Raw genomic sequence first — 23,237 nt, 5'->3', positions numbered from 1 at the left:
GAAGGGAGAAAGGGAGAGAGAGAGAGACAGAAAGACACACAGAGACAGAGAGAGAGCCATAGAGAGAAAGAAAATGAGGAAAACAAAGAAAAACATTCAGTAAAACTGAGATGCAGAAAAAGAGACATCAGAGAAACGAAAAAGAGAAAATGGAAACCAGAAAATGAGATAGAGTATGAGTATAAGAATGATTAAATGATATCGAGAGAAAAGGAGACAGAATGAGACAGAGCCAAGGCAAGAAACAGCAAGCCAGAAGGGAACAGAGAGAGAAAGGAGAGAAAGTATGTGCAACATGGAGAGGAAGAGAAACACACAGAGAGAAAATAAAAAAGAGAGAAAGAAAGTGAAAATGAGAGAGAGAGAAATTTTAATTCACTTCTCTATGTGTGAATTAAATGTAGCTTTTGGTAATTTATTTCAGCTGTTCTTACAGATTGATACTCACTCATTTGGATATTTAGCACAATCCACAAACTTCTATCTTAAACCAGAAGGGAGAAATCTGTGGGGTTTTTTGTTTGTTTATTTGCTTTTTTTATTTATTTGAGTTTTGGCATCAGAAATTGTTTTAGGGTCAGCATATTATGGATGTGAGAGACTCTCTGAGAAAGAGAAAAAAAGACAAAAAGAAACAGAGAAAGAAAAAAAACAGAGAAAAAAAAGAAGAGTCAGAAAGAAACTGAGAGTAGGTAATCCACAGAAAGAGACACAGAGACAGAGAGAATGTGTCATATATATGTTATACACACACACACACACACACACACACACACACACACACACACACACACATATTTAAAACCTATTACATAAAAAGAATGAAGAATGCCATAGCAGAGAAAAACAGATATAGTAATAAGAATGTTGTACTTGGAGTCAGGAAGGAGATGAGAATTCTAAATTGTCTGTGACACATTAACTCTTTCATCCTGGTCAAGTTGATTCACCTCTAGGAGACTCAGTTCTTCATTTCAAATTGGAGGTAATAATGCTTGTACTATTTACTTACTCCTCAAGAGTTGCTAAAAGCCCAAGTAGGTAATATATGTAAGGTGTTTTACAAACTATAAATTGCTAAATGAGCATCAGGTGTTATTTTTATTATATAATAATATGTTCACTTCTGATTAATGTAGATTAATATATAGCAGTATTCCCACCTATAATTCTTTCTAAACTTAAAAAAAAAACCCTCTTCTAGTATTATTTATATAAGGAAAATCAAACAGAAAGTTGGTAATTTATATGATAAATTTAGGCTTTTTAAAATTTGATAAGGAAAAAAGGGAATTAACATCTGAATTATCTATATTGATTGTTAATAAATGATATTTGTCAAGTAATTATACACCTCTCTTTCACACCCTGATTATGTGCTTTTCCATCAAGACTTGAAGTGCATAGATTTTTGCATTATAGCATTTCTATCTTTTTTTCCTCCCTTATTCAATGTCTTCCTGACTCTTGAATGCCCAGAACATATCTAACAAGATCTAAAACATTTGTGTAGGACAAAGAATCAGTTTGGACACAGGTCTGAATAAATGTTTTTTTTGTCTAGAAGACTGAATTTTCTTAGCTCCAGTGAAAAATTATGTGACATGTGGATCCTTCTATGATCCTAGAATCTATATTCATTAAGAGATATTCAGATGCAGAATGTTGAAATGCTTTTGGAATTCCAGTTGCTATTCTAGTCCATCATTCTTTGGGGTCATGTAGGATGAGTCATTGAAATAAGAATAGCGAGGAGACTCCAAGGGCTCAAGGCCTAGAGGAAATAAGACTAGCAAGATGAATATTAAATAGTCAGCTTAATAAGAATCAGGAAAAGAGTCTCTATGATTATATATTAGAAGACCAACACAACTTTATTACAGCTACACAGATAAGCAACACTCAGAAGGTTTTTTTTGGCTGAATTTTTCCAGATATCTGCTTTAATTTGCCTTTTTGCCAGAAAATAGCTGGATTGAGCTCTACTTCTTATTTTCCTTTTCTGGTTCTTCAGTTTTCTCTGACATTGTCAGGGAACCTGAGTAAAGTGAATGGATGTTTGTGAGGTGAATCTGAGTTCCTAATGAAATTGGGCCTGTATAAAAACAAACTAAAAATTTCTGGGAGTATAAATGCATCCTGACCCTCCTGCCAGTCCTTCTGGCTTCCCTAGTGTTTTTAAAGCTATAAGAGCATAAAATTGGTACTGGAAAGGATATTGCAGGTCTCACGTCTTTATTTTATAGGGAGCCTGAACATAGTTTCCAGTACACCCATTCTTTTATTCCTCTCTTATCTCTCAGCAAATTCACCCCACCTGCCTTCACACTGTGGGATTTATACAAAACAGGATTCAAACATGCTTTGGCTTCTCAAACTCTCGAGATTCTATAGTGTCATAGGTGTCTGAGCAATAGTTATATTACTTGGCACCCTAACTCCTAAGCACCCCCACTGGAGTGTCTCAAAAATCAACCATGGGCTACTTGCTGTCATGGGGAGGGGATGGGGAGAAGGGAGGGAGAAAAAAATTTACAACACAAGATTTTGCAAGGTTGAATGTTGAAAACTATCTCTGCATATGTTTTGAAAAAAAACTTTGTTAAAAAACCAATCACAATATTACCATTGACTCTTAAACATAAAACTTTTACCAAGTGAAGAAGCAAAAGGAAGAATAATCATAATACTTATCCACCCATAAACTACTGTCCACCAATAGAAATATGGCTCATATGTAACTTTTTTTTATAAAGGCCTAGTAGGTATAATTAGGTCTAGACCTCTGAAAATCAAGAGAAAATTCCCCATATGTCCAAGTTTCCCTGTAGTTACATCAAATTGATTGAGGGACTTCTTCACAAACTTTTATGAGATTGAAGGAAAATGCCTTAACCTATCTTTGAGATTTCTATTACAGTAATATTAAAGTTTTACAGCTGGGATCAGAAACTCAGAAAAATTAAGGGACATTTCCAAAATCATATCAATGTAAGTATGGAACTAGAATCACTTTCTCAGAATCTAGCAATTACGAGATAATGGACAATAAGAGATAATACAAAAAAAAATGGTCAAGAAGACTTGGAGTGATTGGTAATGGGCTGGAAAGGGAAGAATACAAATCTCAGGTGTAAAGGGCTGAAACTCTTGAGTCAATGCACTGAGGTCGGACAATCCAGCACTTGAGGCTAAATACTGATTGAACAATACTTTATAAGAATATGCTTGGAAAATTGCCCTTCCTACTATCCTGTGCTGGCCCAATCATTTGGTGTATACAGAGAATTGTGAGAGGGACTGGGAGGAGGAGTGAGACTAGCCAGACTCAATCTGGGTGGGAGATGAAGAGGTGAGGTCACAGAGATTCTGTATCCATCCCCTTCACTTCTACTGCTAAAGACCAAGAATAAAGACTTTTGCTTATTCTGACTCTGGCTGATTCTAAGGTATCCAGGGTGCTCACATGGTCACCACACTCAGGGATTACCTAGAGACTGATAGTTAAAAACAAACTGAAGTTAGATGAGATGGCCAGATCAGAATCAAGATATACTGTTGGTTAGAACAAGGCAATAGGAAGAATTAAATGAGCACATAGTCAGGCATTAAGAACATATAGAAGAAGGGCAACTAGATGGCACAGTGGACAAAGCACCAACTCTGAAGTCAGGAGGACATGATCTCAAATCTGGTCTCAGACAACACTTTCTAGCTGTGTGACCCTGGGCAAATCACATAATCCCAATTGCCTCAGCCAAAAAAAAAAAAAAAAAAAAAAAAAAAAAAAAAAAAAAAAAACATGGAAGAGCAAAAAGGAAGTATAGATTTAAGAAGGTTGAGGTTTGGAGGTTTTTTATTGTTGTTGTTTTAATATACTGCTCTTTCATCCTCCTAAAGTAGTAGAGAATATAAAAAATATAAGTGATTAATCTCAGAGCTACTCTTTGAGAAAAGACAAAGGTGAAGGTAAGTAGTTTTAAAATATCAATTATCATTTTGAGATGGTTCTACTTTGGCAGTCTACTTTTTTTAAAAATCTACAACTGCACAGCGATATTTCTCTATTAGAGCCTGTCTCCTGTCACTATTTGCTATATTGTTAGCACTATTATCAATATGCAAACTACTCCCACCTCATTGAAAAGTGGGAGGGGAAAAGTGAAAAGGGAAGGAGTAAGTTAAATAGAAGGGAATACTGTGAGGAAAAGGGGTAATAAAAGTGGAGGAACTCTAAGATGGAGGGAGGGATCCTAAAAAGGGAGGGCTGTGTGAGACAAGTGGTGCTCACAAGTTTAATACTGCATAAGGAGAGAAAGAAAAAGAAAAGTATAATCTGGGGATAATAAGATGGCAGGAAATACAGAATTTGTAGGGTTTTTAAATAGTTTTTATTTACCAGAAACATGCATGGGTAATTTTACAACATTGACAATTGCAAAACCTTTTGTTTTAATTTTTCCCCTCCTTCTCCACCCCCAGATGGCAGGTTGACCAATATATGTTAAATATGTTAAAGTATAAATTAAATAAAATATATGTATACATGTCCAAACAGTTGTTTTGCTGTACAAGAATTGGACATTGAAATAGTGTACCATTAGCCTGTGAAGGAAATCAAAAATGCAGGCAGACAAAAATAGAGAGATTGGGAATTCTATGTAGTGGTTCACAGTCATCTCCCAGAGTTCTCCTGCTGAGTGTAGTTGGTTCAGTTCATTACTGCTCTCTTGGAACTGATTTGGTTCATCTCATTGTTGAAAATGGCCACATCCATCAGAATTGATCATCATATAGTATTGTTGCTGAAGTATACAATGATCTCCTGGTCCTGTTCATTTCACTCAGCATCAGTTCATGTAAGTCTCTCCAGGCCTTTTTGAAATCATCCTGTTGGTCATTCCTTATATAACAATAATATTCCATAATATTCATATACCAAAATTTATTCAGTCATTCTCCAATTGATGGGCATCCACATAGTTTCCAGTTTCTGGCCACTACAAAGAGGGCTGCTACAAACACAAAATTAATAGTTTTAACCATAAATGTGAATGGGAGGAACTTTCCCATAAAGCAGAAGTGGATAGCAGACTGGATCAAAAGTCAGAATACTGCAATATGATGTTTACAGAAAACACATTTAAAGCAGGTTGATACATACAGAGTATTGGTAAAAGGCTGGAGCAGAATCTATTATGGGGAAGCAAAAAAAAAAAAAAGCAGGGGCAGCCATCCTTATCTCAAATCAAGCAAAAGCAAGAATTAATCTAATTAAAAGAGATAAGGAAGAAAACTATACCTTGCTAAAGGGCAGCATACACAATGAAGCAATATCTATACTAATCATATATGCAGCAAGTTGTCATAGCATCTAAATTCCTAAGAAGTTAAGAGAGTTACAAGAAGAAATAGACAGCAAAACTATAATAGTGAGAGATCTCAACCTTGCACTCTCAGAATTAGATAAATCAAACCATAAAACAAATAAGAAAGAAGTTAAAGAGGTAAATAGAATATTACAAAAGTTAGGTATGATAGATCTTTGAAGAAAACTGGAGATAGAAAAGAGTACACTTTCTTCTCACCAGTTCATTGAACCTATACAAAAATTGACGATATATTAGGATATAATAACTTCAAAATTAAATGCAGAATAGGGGTGTCCTGGGCTGCTCAATGAATCTTAAGTTTCCCAATCTGTTAAAAGAGGGAGTTAGTCTCCATGGTCTGTTAGGTCCCTTCCAAGGACCATTTATGATCCTATAAGATGTCACTGTTTGGGAATTGGGGGCATGAAATTCTCCTGAAAGTGTCTAAAGGGATTGGGTGAGCCAAGATGATCTTATTTCTTCAAGTCAGCAAACCCTTAAATGTGGGCTACATGTCAGGCCCGGGGCTAAGCACTAGGAGCAAAAGGAAGTAAAAAACACATCCCCTGCTCTCATAGAGGTCAGGCTGGTGGGCCAGACAATATACCAACAATGAGGTAGAAACACACTGTGGGCTCCACTGTGGACTGGATATACTGATACTAAATCTAGTGATTTACTAAATCACCAATTAGAGAGGATAATAATGGCTTAAGGAGAGTAGAATGGAGGGGAGGGGAGAAGGGAAGGGAATAGTCAAAATCCAATAAAATCAAGGCTAGAGGAGGGAGCAGTGCCTATACAGTAGCACAGAAGAATTCTGATCTTTTCACCTTAAATTCTTATTCTTCCTTGTTCTTATTCCTCACCAAATCGTTTAATGCTGAATTAAGTCCTGATCTGCTTGTAGAGCATCAAGATCACAATGACAAAGGGAGAATTCAATAGAATCCTGTAACCCTTAAGAATGCTGTATGGCTCCCCGATTTCCCCAAGAGCCCTTTGCTTCCAGTTGTTCAGAGTGTGGACTCCCTTTCTTTGGGTTAGTCTGGTGAGGCACTTTCAGCAGGGCAGGCTTTCTGCTCAGGAGGAGGGAGGGAGTGTGGGAGGGAAGGGAGAGAAGGAAGTGACGGAGCCTTGGGGAGGAGGAGTTCTCGGAGGTGAGCAGCCTGGAGTGGGGCTGGCGAGGTTCAATTTGAGCAGGAGGAGTTTAAAGCACCAGATCTTTGTGTGGTGGGGACGGGACTTACACAGGAGAGACACTGGCAGTCCTGACTGAAGTCCTGGCCCTGGGTGAGGAAAGGGCTCGAGCCTCCTGGGGGGATGGAGAGGGTGGAACTTTTGGGACCCACAAGACACTCCCAGACTGGGCTGGCCAGAAGCAGGAAGTCTGAGCTGGGCTTGCTCTGCCTTCCTGCTCCTTCTCCCTTCCCTGAAACTGAAACAGCTTTACCTTTCCTGAGATTTCAGATCTCTCCCCTTTTTCCCTGACATCTCGGATCTCACTCCTTTTTCCTTGGGAGCTCAGATCTCTCCCCTTTTCCCCTGGGAGCTCAGATCTCTCCCCATTTTCCCCAGGAACTCATGTCTCTCTCTTTTTTTTCCCTTGGGATCTTTCGTCTCTCTTTTTTTCCTTGGAAGCTCAGATTTCTCTTTTTTCCCTGGGAGCTCAGATCTCTCCCTGTTTTCCCTGGAAGCTGAGATCTCTCCCCTTTTTTCCTGAGATCTCGAATCTCTCACCGTTTTCCGCGGGAGCTGAGGTGTCTTTCCTTTTTTCCCTTGGAGCTCAGTTCTCTCCCCCTTTTCCCCTGGCAGCTCATAGTCTCTCTCCCTTTTTCCTTTGGAACTGAGATCACTCAACATTCAGGAAGCCAGGCCGGGATTGCAACTCCCAGGTAAGTCTGAGCCTGCATCCCCCTGGCTTCCACTGGCTGCCCTTGCCTTTGGGTCCCCTGTTCGGACTTCGTGGTACATGACCTCCAGGTTCACCAGGAGCACACCTTTCCACCAAGGCTGCCTATAGGATGAGCTCCCCACTCCTAAATCTTTTCCACATTCCCAATCACTTCCCAAACTGCCCAGATTTCCCATTGGGCCACCTTTTCCAGACTTAAGACTTTTTCCATAGAAATCTAGGAGTCCTCAGGTGTCCCATCTCCCCATTCCATCTCTTGCTTAGATATTCAGCTGTCCTGCCTTCCAACCCCAAGCCTAAGCTCTCCCAGAAGGCCCCAGCAGTACTTCCCAAATCCTAGATAGACCTTATGACACATTCTTCCTGCTTTCCCTGGCTCAGCTGTCCACCAGGACCACATCTCTTATTCCATGGTCTCTGACCCCTTTGTCATGACTTCTATTGGTTTGTCTTGAGATCTACTTCCTTGGCCCTTTTCTCTCTGAGCCCTCAGAGTTGAATCCCAGACTAGATTTAGTCATTCCCTGGGGCTCCATTCCAGAGCCTTTCCCATCTCCACCTTCCCACTTTCCTTCCCTCCTACCCAAGGCACTCAAATCTGTTGTCAAGAATGATCATGTGTGAGTCAGTTGGAGAGAGGGGAATCAAGGAGACAAAGGACCAGGTGGTGGGGAGAGGTCTGACTTAAGAGCAATGGAGGCTGACTTGTCTCCTCCCATCTGGGATCCCAAAATCTCTTGTATCTCTGGGGTCTCTTTAGGAGGATGGGGAGAGGGAGGAGAAGAGGAATAAAAGATGGAGGGGAGCAGGCTTCCTTTTCAGATCACCTTCCTTTCCAATCCTGACCCTCCCTGTACTGTTCCATAGGATGGAGTCTTTCCCCCAGGGCCTGGGCCTTTGTAACTTGGGGAAGCCCTCTCACTCCATTCCAAGTACTGCAGACTTAGAAAAAGAGTGGAAAGTCCTCTCTTCCTCTGGGATACTTCTTCCTCTCCAGCTTCTTCTGGTGACCTGGGCCTGGCCCAAGCAGGGATTGGGTCAAAGGCAGACAACAAAAGTTGGATGAAATTAGAACAGTTTTACTGTCAGGATCCCAAACAGCAGTCTCCCAGTCTATGAAAGCAAAGACAATCAGACTGGGACTAGGATGAGGGGAAGCTGAGCTTTTCTAAGCAGAAAAAAAAGAAGGGAGGGACTCTCCTGGAGCTCCTGGCCTTCGTCTTGGTTTTCAGAGAGGCTTAGAATTAAAGGCCCCCATGTTAAGTTGTAATCTCTGTTAGTAAGAGCTTTAGCTGTTGTTACCCTCTGTGGGTTCCTCAATGGTGGGAGCTGAGATAAAGACCAGGGAACAGAGGGAGGAACTTGTCAAAATGGAGTCACTTTGGTTGTTTTGCTACTTCCACAGGGATCCAGGAGCCAGAGGGAATGGGCCCTGGGAGCCTCAGAGCTCCTCCTCAGGTGAGTGCAGTCCATCCACAGACCTGACCAACATCTGCAGTCACAACCATTTCTGTAGACATGGAGGATGGGCTGGCAGGACCTGATGTATGGGTCATTTGTTTACAAACACCAGGGGAACATAGTAGTAACAACCCTGACCTTCTGATTCCTTGGAAACCTAGACACCCTGGTGCACACACACACACACACACACACACACACACACACACACCCTGTTTGTTTTTATGTTCCTCCTCATTACAAAGGACTGAGGAGGTCCTCTCTTATTTCATCAGGAATCTCCATTCCCCAGGGACCAGATGTGCTTCCTTTGGGCCCGCCCAGCTCCCCTCCCCATCCAAAGTCTTTCCTCCTCCTCTTGGCCTCCTGTGGCCATGCTCCCCTGAAGCTCCTGAAGCACAATTGCTCACAGTTATATCTAAATAATATATCTCCAGGGATCAACAGCATGTCCTCATGAAGCCTCAGAATCTCATTGATCAGTGTTCCTATGTTTGTATATGTACATGTACACACACATGCACACACATACACATTTCACCTGCTTCCACTCCTCTGAGAACACAAATAAAACCAAACCCATTCACACAAGGTTCTGTCCTTCTGAACAATAAAAAGATCCACTTGCCGACCTCCTTAGACCTATTGCTCCTTCTGCACCAGGGTCTGCCATCTTTAAGAGGCAGACAGCAGCAGCATGATTCCTCATTGTTCCTCAGCAATCCTGGTTGGTCTTTGTGCTAACCATAGGGCGCCCTTACATTTATGGCTTTTACTTATCATGGCATGGATGCCTTCCCCATCCATCACACACATATGTACATGTGAAAGACCTGCAGTACACTCGTGTATGTACACAGCAATGCTGATCAATGCCTCAGGTTCCCTTTACCCCTCAATAAGAACAATGCATATTTGTATACATCCTTTGACTTTTTTTTGCTCAGGACTGATTCCTCCCTTCATCTATCCTCCCTCTGGTTTCTTCCTCTTTTTTCCTCTCCCCCTTTTTCACTGGGGATTAAACAGCCTTTCTCCATTCATCTCCCTATGTCATCTAGTTTTCCTTTGACTAGATGACAAGAGTTCGGTGAGGTTCACTACACTCTTGTTTTCTAGATGTCTACTTGCCAGAGACAACATTTCCTAGCCCTCTTTTCTCTCTACCCTCTTCTAGTCTCTCTTTAAGATCATCAAGACATAAGAAAACCACTTCCAGCTTTCCTCTATTTTGATTCCCTCTGTGATCCCAAAGAGGGATCTGAGGGGACATGTGTCATCTCAACCCAACTGAATATAACTAGTTTATTCTTTTATTTTGAGTCCCTGAGACTAGTTCATTCTGGATGATTTTTTGTATAGCTCTTGACTAGTGTTTACACTTTTAAAGTTTTCCACATTCATCATCTTTTCCTTAGGAATGCTTGTAAGGACTTTCATGAAAGGTCCTTTGCCTTCTCTCATATCCTCTTTTAAATTCTCTAACCATAAATGCACGATGCTTAATGAAAGTCAGTGCCAAATGTTGTCTGATTCTAATTGTGGCTCCTTGGTACTTGAATTGTACTGGACTTTCTTTCTTGGGGCCTGCAGAATTTTTCTCATTGACTTCGTTGCTCTGCATTTTGGCTATGATTTCCTAGGATCTTCTGAAATCCCAGATTTCCTGGGATTTTCTGAGATTTCTTTTAGAAAGTTGATGCTGTTGTAGGTAGCTGCAGAAGAAAATCTAAGAGGTTTTCTCTTAGCCATCAGGAGCTCTATTCACCAAAAAAACATATAGGCTAATCATGAGAGAGGCTACCAGGGCTACTAAGGGAGGTTGCCCACATTGGGAAATTTTGATACTTGGCCAAGGCTCCTGGAGCTGGAAAGGGAACACAGAGATGATCTTCTGTGACCTCTAAGAATGTTGCTCTATGGACTTTACCTGGGAAAAGGAGGAGCTTTTGACTGTGCACCATTATGGTAAGAACAGCTGAAAACCCATTTCTGGGATAAAATTCTGGGCCTGCCTCACCAAAGTGACCTGTGGTTTCTTTTTCTCCTTAGAAAATACGTGAGAACTTTACTGGTTTCTTGAAGTCTTATGTCTTGGCTGTTTTTTTTTTTTTTTTTTTTCAGGCATTCAACTAGGATAATTATACTTAAGTTTTGCCTTGCTCCTTTTTCTCTGTTTTTTATCTTTTTACTTTGAGATGTCTTACATTTTCTTCCTTTTTTTAAAGTCTCTTAAATTTTGTTTAGTATTTGTCATTGCCTTGGGACTTCCAATTGGTCTCTAAGTTTTTAGAGAATTTGTGGTATGGACAAAGTTTTATGAACTTGATTCTTTCACAGAACTCTTTTTTTTCTTTTCCATTTAGTTTCCCCGCAAGTACTCTTATTGTATTCATAAACATGGCTTACTCTAGAGCTTAATCTTCCAAGAATTCTGGCCCCATTAGGACTATACTTCTAATTAAATGTCTATTACAAAAGAGTGTGGTACTTTCTCCAAAGCATTCTCTCTATCTATTGAATTGACTGTGGTTTTGGATGTTGTGGTTTACAATATGATTGATTATGTTCAATGTTTTCCTAATGTTAAAATATCTTTCCATCCCTGGTAGAAATCTCATTTGATCATAAAGAATGGCATCTTAGATAATTTACAGTAGTTGTTTTGATAGGATTTTGTTTAAAATTGGAGGGAGGAGACAACAGTCATTCTTTGACTTGTAATTTCTTCTCTCTGTTTGGACTTTCCTTGATTTCAGTATTGGGCTTGTGTTTGATTCTTGTAGGATATTTTCTTGTTTGGTGAAATTAGTGGTTGTAGCATGCTGTTGTCTCTAGAAGTTGCCGATCGCTCTCTGGGAAGAGATCTACTGTGTCAACTCAAATCTCTTGAACAGATTCTTCTTCCTGTAGAAAGCTGACTTCCCTTCCTGCAGACAGCAGCCTCAAGTTTTGTCCAGACAAAACTCTCTCTTTCCTCCAGAGCTGCCCTCTTTTATCCTCCCAGAGAATGGGTGTGGGATAATGCAAGGGCTTCTGGGAAAAATTACTTCAACCAAAGAACTTGCTCCTCCTAAGCATGCAAGCTCTTCTCCAGGAATACACAAGTAAAACTCCCAGTAAAGGCCGGAACTAGAGAATTGTCAAGTACTGACTTAACACTTAGTAAGAACCTAATATTTCATTATCTCATTAGCACTTAGTAAGAACCTAACAAGTGGTAAAGTGTGGATGGTAGCTGTTCTTTATAATTTTGATAGAATTTTCCTATTTTCTGATAAGTTGAATATTTCAGGCTTGTGACAGTATTCCATTTAGCTTTCTCTTCTCAACTTCATTAGCATAAAATTGCATATTATGTATCAATTATGCCTTTTATTTCTTCTGGTTTTCTTATGATTTCACTTTTGCCATTTGCTACTTCAGTGACTGGATTTTATGCTCTCTTCCTTTTGATCATATTACCTAAGGGTTTTCTCCACTTTATGAATCATTATAAAGAAGACATTTTTAGATTTATCATTTTTATTTTATCTCAAATTTATCTACTTCCCTTCTATTTTTTATATCTTATCTTTTGTACTTATTTTTTGGTTTATTCATTTATTTTTCTAGTTTTTTTTTTAAATAATGCATATTCAGTTAATCTGTTTTTCTATATGCATTTCCCCCCTCCCCCCAAGGAAACTGGGGTTAAACTTGCCCAGAGTTACACAGCTAGGAAGTGTTAAGTGTTTGGGGCCAGTTTGAATTCAGGTCCTCTTGACTTCAGGACTAGTGCTCTATTTACAGTACCTCCCAGCTGCCCCTATTTTTCTATATTCCTAATGTGTGATGCTAAGTCTATATTTCCCCCTGAGGACAGCTTTAGCTGAATCCCAGAAATTTTGGGATATTGTTTAATTAATAATTGTCATTATATTTTGTAAAGTTATCATTTCTAAGTTCTCATCTCCGACTCAATCATTATGTAATATGTGACACTTAAATCTATTAGGTTTATATCTTGTTGGTGATCTCTCAACCAATTTTCATTCTTATTTCTTTAAGGAATGAAAAAGTATATTGATTATTTCTGCCTTTTTACATTTAGGTACAGTATCTCTGTATCCCAATGGTTAATTTTTGTAAATATGCTATGTGTTGAAAAGAAATATGCATATTCCTCTGTTTTCCCATTTAGGAGATGCCATAAGTCTTTTACCTCAAATTTCTCTACACATTTGTTCATCTCTTCTACTTTATTTCATTCTGCATTTATTTTTAATAATAGTTCTTATTTACCAGATATTTGCATAGGTAATTTTACAACATTGAAAATTGCCAAACTATTTGTTCCAATTTTTCCCCTCCTTCCCCCTCTCCCCCCAGATGGCATGTCAACCAATACATGTTAAATTATATTAGAGTATAAATTAAATACAATATATGTATACATAACCAAACAGTTGTTTTCCTGAACAAAAAGAATCAGACTTTGAAATAGTGTACATTTGGCTTGTGAAGGAAATCCAAAATGCAGGCAGACAAAATTAGAGGGATTGGGAATTCTATGTAGTGATTCATAGTCATCTACCACAGTTCTTTTTCCGGGTGTAGCTGGTTCACTTCATTACTGCTCTATTGGAACTGATTTGGTTCATCTCCTTATTGGAGAGGGTCACGTCCATCAGAATTGATCATCATACAGTATTGTTGTTGAAGTATATAATGATCTCCTGGTCCTGCTCATTTCACTCAGCAGCAGTTCATGTAAGTCTCTCCAGGCCTTTCTGAAATCATCCTGTTGGTCATTTCTTATAGAACAATAATATTCCATAATATTCATATGCCACAGTTTATTCAGCTAATCTCCAATTGATGGTCATCCACATGGTTTACAGTTTCTGGCCGCCATAAAGAGGGCTGCCACAAACATTCTTGCACATACAGGTCCCTTTCCCTTCTTTAAGATCTCTTTGGGATAGAAACACAGTAGCAATGCTGCTGAATCAAAGGGTATGCACAGGTTGATAACTTTTTGAGCATAGTTCCAAATTGCTCTCCAGAATGGCTGGATGTGTTCACAGTTCCACCATTAATGTATCAGTGTCCCTGTTTTACCACATTCCCTGCAACATTCTACATAGCCTTTCCCTGTCATTCTAGCCACTCTGACAGGTGTGTAGAGGTAGCTCAGACTTTTCTTAATTTGCATTTCTCTGATTATTAGTGATTTGGAGCATCTTTTCATATGACTAGAAATAGTTTCAATTTCTTTATCCAAGAATTGTCTTCATATCCTTTGACCATTAATCTATTGGAGATTGGCTTGATTTCTTATATATTAAAGTCAATCCTATATATTTTGGAAATCAGGCCTTTATCTGAACCTTTGACTATAAAAATGTTTTCCCAGTTTATTGTTTCCCTTCTAATCTTATCTGCATTGATTTTGTTTGTACAAAAACTTTTCAATTTGATATAATCAAAGTTTTCTACTTTGTAAGCAATAATGATTTCTAGTTCTTCTTTGGACATAAATTCATTCCTCTTCCACAAGTCTGAGAAAAACTATCCTATGTTCCTCTAATTTATTTATAATCTCATTCTTTATTCCTAGATTATGAACCCAATTTGACCTGATCTTGGTGTATGGTGTTAAGTGTGGATCAATGCCTACTTTCTGCCATATTAATTTCCAATTTTCCCAGCAATTTTTGTCAAACATTGAGTTCTTATCCCAAAGGCTGGGGTCCTTGGGTTTCTCAAACACTAGGTTGTTAGAGTTATTAATTATTTTGTCCTTCTGACCTAACATTCCACTGATCAACTAGTCTATTTCTTAGCCAATACCAAATGGTTTTGGTAACTGCTGCTTTATAGTATAATTTTAGATCTGGTACAGCTAGGCTGCCTTCATTTGATTTTTTTTTTTTTTCATTAATCCCTTGAAATTCTTGACCTTTTGTTTTTCCATATGAACTTTGTTGTTATTTTTTCTAGGTAATTAAAATAGTTTTTGGGGAGTCTGATTGGTATAGCACTAAATAAATAGATCAGTTTAGGTAGTATTGTCATCTTTATTATATTTGCTTGCCCTATCCAAGAGCATTTAAGATTTTTCCAATTGGTTAGATGGACTTAATTTGTGTGGAAAGTGTTTTGTAGTTTTGTTCAAATAGTTTCTAATTTTCCCTTGGCAGATAGATTCCTAAATATTTTATACTATCAGTAGTTATTTTAAATGGAATTTCTCTCTGTAACTCTAACTGTTGGACTTTGTTAGTGACATATAAGAATGCTGATGATTTATGTGGATTTATTTTGTATCCTGCAACTTTGCTAAAGGTGTGGATTATTTCTATTAGCTTTTTAGTTGAATCTTTGGGGTTCCCTATGTATACCATCATATCATCCAGAAAGAATGATAATTTGCTTTCCTCATTACTTACTCTAATTCGTTTGATCTCTTTCTCCACTCTTATTGCCCAAGCTAGCATTTCTAACACAATATTGAATAATAATGGTGATAGTGGACAACCTTGTTTCACCCCTGATCTTAATGGGAATAGTTGCAATTTTTCTCCATTACATATGATGCTTATTGATGGTTTTAAATCATTCTGCATTTCTTTATCCCCTTTTTCCTTTTAGTTCTCTTGTAGATTCATCTCCTTCTCTTGACCTTCAAATAGTCCTGTTCATTAGTTTTCTAATTTCATCCATTTTTCTTATCTTATCTAACAAGCATTTTTCTCCCTCTCCTCACTGGTCATCTTCCCTTTCTGTTTTGCTGAGATCCTTGTTCTCTGTCACACAGCTCCTCCACTCATCTAGTCTTTCTTTTTTCCTTGACACGTCATACAATCAAAGACTCCAAAGTCCCTATTCTCAGTTCTGTGCTATAAGAGCTTTCTGCTACTTTTTCTAGACCAACCATACAGATGCCTTCCCTTTCAAAACACTGCATATCAGGGAAAGTGTCAGAGACACCCAGGTTCCAGCAGGGAACATTCCCTCCAGATATTCATCCACTCCTGTTGTCCTTTCATATTTCTTCCATGGCCTCCTAGAAATGTTAACCCTATCTCCATGTTTTCCTACTCCTCCAAATGCTAGTTTCCCCCAAGAATGACAACTTCCCTAATTCCAAGACAAGTAGCCCCAAATCTCAGGGTAAGGTCCCCTATCTTCTATAAGAATATTAATCAGTGGAACCCACCTCCAAGGTCAGGTCTCCTGCTTTGATCCAATTTTTCCAACTTTTTTCCCTCCTCCCCAACTCCCCATGTGGTCTTTCCCTTGGGAAGCATAAAAAGTATAGAAAAGCAATAAATTCCTCAGTTGTTCACAAGTGAAATAACAGAATAAAGGAAATAAACTGTGAGATGGTGATACACATAGACCATGATGAGGTCAGGGTAGCCATTCCTAGTTCAAAATAAACAGGTGAAAAATTCACAATCCCATTCTCTTTGGCAAAAGATGTTTGTTTGTTTTTTTTGTTTGTTTGTTTGTTTGTTTGTTTTTTGTTTTTTTAGAAGAGGAGGTTATAGAAAAAAGTAAGAGATAAAACAAGCCAAAGGAGTGTGAAATAGGAAATGCAGTTGGGAGAGCAATAGGAAACAAAGGAACAGGGTATGGAAACATTCGGTAAAGAATATGACTTGTGGCCCTAAGATGTCATTTCATTATGCATTCTATAAGAAGTCATTTCTCAGCTTTATTTTAACTGTTCCTAAATTCAATCAATCTCTTAATGACCGTAGATTCAAGGGTTGATTCTGACATTCAGAAAGCCCTTCTCTGTGTTTCCATATCCTCCTTTAAATTGGAGGGGGTTGGATTCTAATTCTGAAGGCTCTTTCAGCTCCACATCTTATGACTTTTGATTGTTTAGGAGATGGTGACATTCAAGGATGTGTCTTTGGACTTCACTAAGGAGGAGTGGGGCCTCTTGGACCCCTCTCAGAAGGAGCTGTACAAGGAGGTCATGTTGGAGAATGCCCAGAATCTGCTCTCACTAGGTAAGGAAATTTCCTCTGATAATTGCAAGTCTACAGTCAAAGGGAATACCTTCATTTTCCAGAATTTGGAGAATTTCCAGAAGGGAAAGGGCTGATGTTTATATTATGTGATAGGAACTGGGGATATACTTCATTGCTCCTGAAGTTTTGTTTTACAAAATCTCAGGACAAAGATTAAGTTAGCATCAAAACATCTCAAATATGGGGGGTTAGTATCTAACTGGACACGAATTTTGTTAGCCAAAACTCTGAAACTTGTTCATGCAGCTTTCCTTTTTAACTCATTCCTTTTTCAGATGTGTCTAGTATTTGGAATATTCTTCTTTTTAAAAAACATCAATTTGTAGCCCAAATCACTTAGTTGTCCCTTGTATAGGAATCTGTACAATTTTCCTTTGTATTTCCCTCAAATTATAGCACAAGTTGTAGGAAAGAAATTGAAGAGGATAAGCATTTATTTTTACCTGCTATTTTGCAAGTGCTGTGCCACATGCTTTCTTTGCAATACAGTGACAATATTGTTTAAGAACAACTTCCAGTAAATACATATTTTGAATATCCTAAGTGCCTAAATTAATGCTAAATAACAAATCAAGAAAGATGCTACTTGTATTCAAAGAAAAAAATTGAAAAACATATATGTGTAGCATAATTTTACATATTTATGTATGTGTGTGTAAATATATGCACATGTGTGTGTTTATTATTTATGTATATATCTATTTCTATGTAATGGTAGCCATCTCTAGGTGGGAGCAAAGTGAAGAGGAAAAATTTACTTGATCATTTTGTTGTCTATTTGAAAGGAATATTTGTTACCTCTTTGGGTCCCTCAAGGGTCGGAACTGAGATAGATAAAGACCAGGGAACAGAGGGACGAACTTGCCAAAATGGAGTCACTTTGGTTGTTTTGCTACTTCCACAGGGAGCCAAAAGCCAAAGGGAATGGCCCCTGGGAGCCTCAGACCTCCTCCTCAGGTGAGTGCAGTCCATCCACAGACCTGACCAACATCTGCAGTCACAACCATTTCTGTAGACATGGAGGATGGGCTGTGGAGCTGGCAGGACCTGATGTATGGGTCATTTGTTTACAAACATCAGGGGAACATAGTAGTAACAACCCTGCCCTTCTGATTCCTTGGACACCTAGACACACTAGTGCATGCTCGAGCACACACACACACACACACACACACACACCCTGTTTATTTTTATGTTCCTCCTCATTACAAAGGACTGAGGAGGTCCTCCACTTATTTCATCAGGAATCTCCATTCCCCAGGGACCAGATCTGCTTCCTTTGGGCCCGTCCAGCTCCCCTCCCCATCCAAAGTCTCTCCTCCTCCTCTTGGCCTCCTGTGGTCATGCTCCCCTGAAACTCCTGAAGCATAATTTCTCACAGTTATATCTAAATAATATATCTCCAGGGGTCAACAGCATGTCCTCAAGAAGCCTCAGAATCTCATTGATCAGTGTTCCTATGTTTGTATATGTACATGTACACACACATGCACACACATACACATTTCACCTGCTTCCACTCCTCTGAGAACACAAATAAAACCAAACCCATGCACACAAGATTCTGTCCCTCTGAACGATATTAGTGAAATTAGTGGTAAAGTGTGGATGCTAGCTGTTCTTTATAATTTTGATAGAATTTTCCCATTTTCTAATTAGTTCAATATTTCAGGGTTGTGACAGTATTCCACTTAGCTTTCTCTTTTCAACTCCTTTAGCATAAAATTGTATATCATGTATCAATTATGCCTTTTATTTCTTCTGGTTTTCTTATGATTTCATTTTTGCCATTTGCTACTTCACTGACTGGATTTTATGTTCTCTTCCTTTTGATCAGATTACCTAAGGGATTTCTTCACTTTATGAATCATTACAAAGAAGCCATTTTTAGTTTTGCCATTTTTATTTTATTTCAAAGTTATCTGTTTCCCTTCTATTTTTAATATGTTGTCTTTTTTACTTTTGTACTTATTTTTTGGTTTATTCATTTATTTTTCTATTTTTATTTTATTTTATAATGCATATTCAGTTAATCTTCTGTTTTTCTATATCCATTTCCCCTCTCCCCTGCCCTAAGGAAACTGGGGTTAAATGACTTGCCCAGAGTCACACAGCTAGGAAGTGTTAAGTGTTTGGGGCCAATTTGAATTCAGGTCCTCTTGACTTCAGGACTAGTGCTCTATTTACAGTACCTCCCAGCTGCCCCTATTTTTCTATATTCCTAATGTGTGAAGCTAAGTCTATGTTTCCCCTTGAGGACAACTTTAGCTGAATCCCAGAAATTTTGGGATATTGTTTGATTAATAATTGCCATTATATTTTATAAAGTTATCATTTCTAAGTTCTCATCTCTGACTCAGTCATTATGTAGTATGTGACAGTTAAATCTATTAGGTTTATATCTTGTTGGTGATCTCTCAACCAATTTTCATTCTTATTTCTTTAAGGAAGGAAAAAGTATATTGATTATTTCTGCCTTTTTACATTTGGGTACAGTATCTCTGTATCCCAATGGTTAATTTTTGTAAATGTGCCATGTGATGAAAAGAAATATTCATATTCCTCTGTTTCCCCATTTAGGAGATACCATAAGTCTCTTACCTCAAATTTCTCTAGACATTTGTTCATCTCTTCTACTTTATGTCATTCTGCATTTCTTTATCCCCTTTTTCCTTTTAGTTCTCTTGTAAATTCATCTCCTGCTCTTGAACTTCAAATAGTCCTTTTCATTAGTTTTCTAACTTCATCCATTTTTCTTACTTATTTAACAAGCATTTCTCTGCCTCTCCTCCCTGTACATCTTCCCTTTCTATTTTGTGCAGATTCTTGTTCTCTGTTACATAGCTCCTCTGCTCACCTGGTCTTTCTTTCTTCCTTGACAACTCATATAATCAAAGACTCCAAGGTCCCCATTCTGAGCTCTGTGCTGTGGGAGCTTTCTGCCACTTCTTGTAGACCAACCATACAGATGCCTTCCCTTTCAAAACACTGCATATCAGGGCAGAGGTCACAGACTCTGCTTCTAACAGGGAACATCCTCCTATAAATATTAACCTTGTCTCCAGGTTCTCCTACTCCTCCAAGTGCTAGTTTCCCCCAAGAATGACAACTTCCCTAATCCCAAGACAAGTAGCCTTTTCAGGCACTAAACCCCCAAATCTCAGGGTAAGGTCCCCTATCTTCTATAAGAATATTAATCAGTGGAACCCACCTCCAAAGTCAGGCCTCCTGCTTTGCTCCAATTTTTCCAACTTTTTTCCCTCCTCCCCAACTCCCCATGTGGTCTTTCCCTTGGGAAGCATAAAAAGTATAGAAAAGCAATAAATTCCTCAGTTGTTCACAACTGAAATAACAGAATAAAGGAAATAAACTGTGAGATGTGTGATACACATAGACCATGATGAGGTCAGGGTAGCCATTCCTAGTTCAAAATAAACAGGTGAAAAATTCACAATCCCATTCTCTTTGGCAAAAGATGTTTTTTTTTTTGTTGTTGTTGTTTGTTTGTTTTTTATTTTTTTTAGAAGAGGAGGTTATAGACAAAAGTAAGAGATAAAACAAGCCAAAGGAGTGTGAAATAGGAAATGCAGTTGGGAGAGCAATAGGAAACAAAGGAACAGGGTATGGAACATTCGGTAAAGAATATGACTTGTGGCCCTAAGATGTCATTTCATTATGCATTCCATAAGAAGTCATTTCTCAGCTTTATTTCAACTGTTCCTAAATTCAATCAATCTCTTAATGACCACAGATTCAAGGGTTGACTCTGACATTCAGAAAGCCCTTCTCTGTGTTTCCATTTCCTCCTTTAAATTGGAGGGGGTTGTATTCTAATTCTGAAGGCTCTTTCAGCTCCACATCTTATGACTTTTGATTGTTTAGGAGATGGTGACATTCAAGGATGTGTCTTTGGACTTCACTAAGGAGGAGTGGGGCTTCTTGGACCCCTCTCAGAAGGAGCTGTACAAGGAGGTCATGTTGAAGAATGCCCAGAATCTGCTCTCCCTAGGTAAGTAAATTTCCTCTGATAATTGCAAGTCTACAGTCAAAGGGAATACCTTCATTCTCCAGAATTTGGAGAATTTCCAGAAGGGAAAGGACTGATGTTTATATTATGTGATAGGAACTGGAATATACTTCATTGCTTCTGAAGTTTTGTTTTACCAAATCTCAGGACAAAGATTAAGTTAGCATCAAAACATCTCAAACATGGAATTAATTTTATAGGTTAATATCTAACTGGACATGAATTTTGTTAGCCAAAGCTCTGAAAATTGCTCAGGCTGCTTTTCCTTTTATCTCATTCCTTTTTCAGATGTGTCTAGTATTTGGAATATTCTTCTTTTTAAAAAACATCAATTTGTAGCCCAAATCACCTAGTTGTCTCTTGTATAGGAATATGTACAATTTTCCTTTGTATTTCCCTCAAATTACACTACAAGTGGTGGGAAAGGAATTGAAGAGGTTAAACATTTATTTTTACCTGCTCTTTTGCAAGTGTTGTGCCACATGCTTTCTTTACAATACAGTGACAATATTGTTTAAGAATAACTTCCAGTAAATACATTATTTTAAGTATCCTAAGTACTTAAATTAATGCTAAATAACAAATCAAGAAAGATGCTATTTGTATTCAGAGAAAAAAATTGATAAACAAATATGGGTAGCATAATTTTATAGATGTATATATGTATGTGTGTGTAAATATAGGCACACGTGTGTGTGTTTATTATTTAAGATATATATACATATATATATATATATATATATATATATATATATATATATATATATATATATATATATATATATATATATATATATGTATGTATGTATGTATGTATGTAATGGCAGCCATCTCTAGGGTGGGAGCTAAATGGAGAGAAAAAATTTACTTGACCATTTTCTTGTCTATTTGAAAGAAATAGCAAATTGTGCATTGTAGATTTACAGTTTCCTGTGCAATTACCATATTTATTTTACTGTGATATGGAAATGCTTGCTTATAAATTAAAAACAAAATAAAATATTGTGTCATTTTAACCTCATCTTAACTTTCCAAGTAAAGTGTTTAGTCATCCCCATTTGAGAGCTGAGGAAATTAAGGCAAATAAACAGAGTATAATTGACTTGCCCAGAGGTAGATAAATCTTCAAGGTTTCCTTGAACTCACCTCAGTCGATCTTTCTGTAAAAAAGGTGTGCTGAGTCCAAAGTCCCTAATGATCAGACACAAGGTTGCTCCAGCCCAATAACTCTTTTTCCCTAGGTGTGGGATTGGAAGTTTCTAGCAGAAGGGAACCTCACAGTACAGGAAGTAGGAGGAAGGGACTTTGGTTCTCTGGCAGAAGAAGTTGTACAAATAGTGGGGCACATACCAGTTTAGATTATTTCCTTTACAAGCACTAGTGGGTAGGTAAAGACATATATGCCTGAATATAAGGGGCTGAATTTCAACATGGAGAAACTCTGGATCCTCACTCTTTCCCTAAAGAGAACTAAATTACAAACATCTCTCCATGTACATCTAAGTGATTTCCATGCTCAGGGCTTCAGTTGCCAGAAAAGACGTAATCTCTTATTTTGAGCAAAGGGAAGCATGCTGAATGCTGGACCAAGAAGGCCTCAGGAGCTACTTTCCAGGTGAGTGAGTTGAAAGCAGATCTGAGGTTTTTAGGAGTTACCCTGAAGTAAATATTCAGTTTGAGGGAGAAAAATCAGACTTAGATTTCTTTGCTTGATATTTTTTGGTAGCAGGGTCCTGGACTCCTCATTGAATATCAGTTTCCCATCTATAAGATGAGTGGGTCACATTCCATGGCCCTGTAGGTCCCTTCCAAGGATCATCAGTGATTCTGTAAGAAATCACTCTTTGGGATTTGGGGCAAGGGAATTCTCCTAATGAGCCATTTTTTAGAACTTCTTCTAGTCAGTAAATAATTAAGGGCTTACAATGTGGCAGCCCTGGGCTCAGCACCAGGAAAAGTAAAGAGATATAAGGGACATCCCCTACCCTCACAGAGGTCTCACAGTGGTGGGGCAGACTATATAACAGCAACTATGGAGAAACCCACTGTGGACCAGATAAACTGAATAAGTTTAGTGCCTCACTGCATCATTAATTGGTGAGCATAATAGTGGTTTAAGAAGGAGGGCAGAACTGGGGAGGAAATAGTCAAAGTGGAATAAAATAGCTAGCACTTACAAAGCTCTGTGTGTGTATCATACCCAATTGTCTTATTTTATTTTCATGAGAACCCGAGCACTTTGCTGATGTCATTAAGCCAATTTTACAGATAAAGGAAGTGAATCAAACAGAGGTCCTATAACTTGACTAGCAAGGTTGTAAGGTGGGATTAAAACTTTGGTTTTCCTCACTCAAGGCACTATCCACAGTCTATCCACTTTTAGTGTATTCTGATTTTGAAACAGATGGGACCAAAATGGTCATCCAAGTAAG

The 23,237-nt window shown here is 38.3% G+C and overlaps 1 protein-coding gene across 7 annotated transcripts in view; it reads left to right on the top strand.

Annotated features, from left to right (window-relative positions):
- Window positions 1-6,537: 6,537 nt before the first annotated feature.
- Window positions 6,538-23,237, top strand: part of LOC141540479 (zinc finger protein 560-like) — an 80,498-nt gene continuing 63,798 nt past the window's right edge. For 2 of the 7 annotated variants that reach the window (XM_074264585.1, XM_074264595.1), the window contains exons 1-4: window positions 6,538-6,665; window positions 8,693-8,745; window positions 16,631-16,757; window positions 17,683-17,735. In XM_074264585.1, the coding sequence (XP_074120686.1) occupies window positions 8,713-8,745; window positions 16,631-16,757; window positions 17,683-17,735 (213 nt within the window). In that variant the 5' untranslated portion in view covers window positions 6,538-6,665; window positions 8,693-8,712. Of the gene's footprint in view, window positions 6,666-6,696; window positions 7,268-8,692; window positions 8,746-16,630; window positions 16,758-17,682; window positions 17,736-20,660; window positions 20,788-21,747; window positions 22,421-23,237 lie in introns of those variants that run through there. The other 5 variants (XM_074264591.1, XM_074264587.1, XM_074264586.1 and 2 more) reach the window with 5 other exon arrangements.

Source organism: Sminthopsis crassicaudata, chromosome 4 (genome assembly GCF_048593235.1).
Source record: "Sminthopsis crassicaudata isolate SCR6 chromosome 4, ASM4859323v1, whole genome shotgun sequence".
Lineage (NCBI taxonomy): Eukaryota > Metazoa > Chordata > Mammalia > Dasyuromorphia > Dasyuridae > Sminthopsis > Sminthopsis crassicaudata.
Note: the sequence above shows the minus strand (reverse complement) of the source record. Positions and strands in the feature narration are given on the sequence as shown.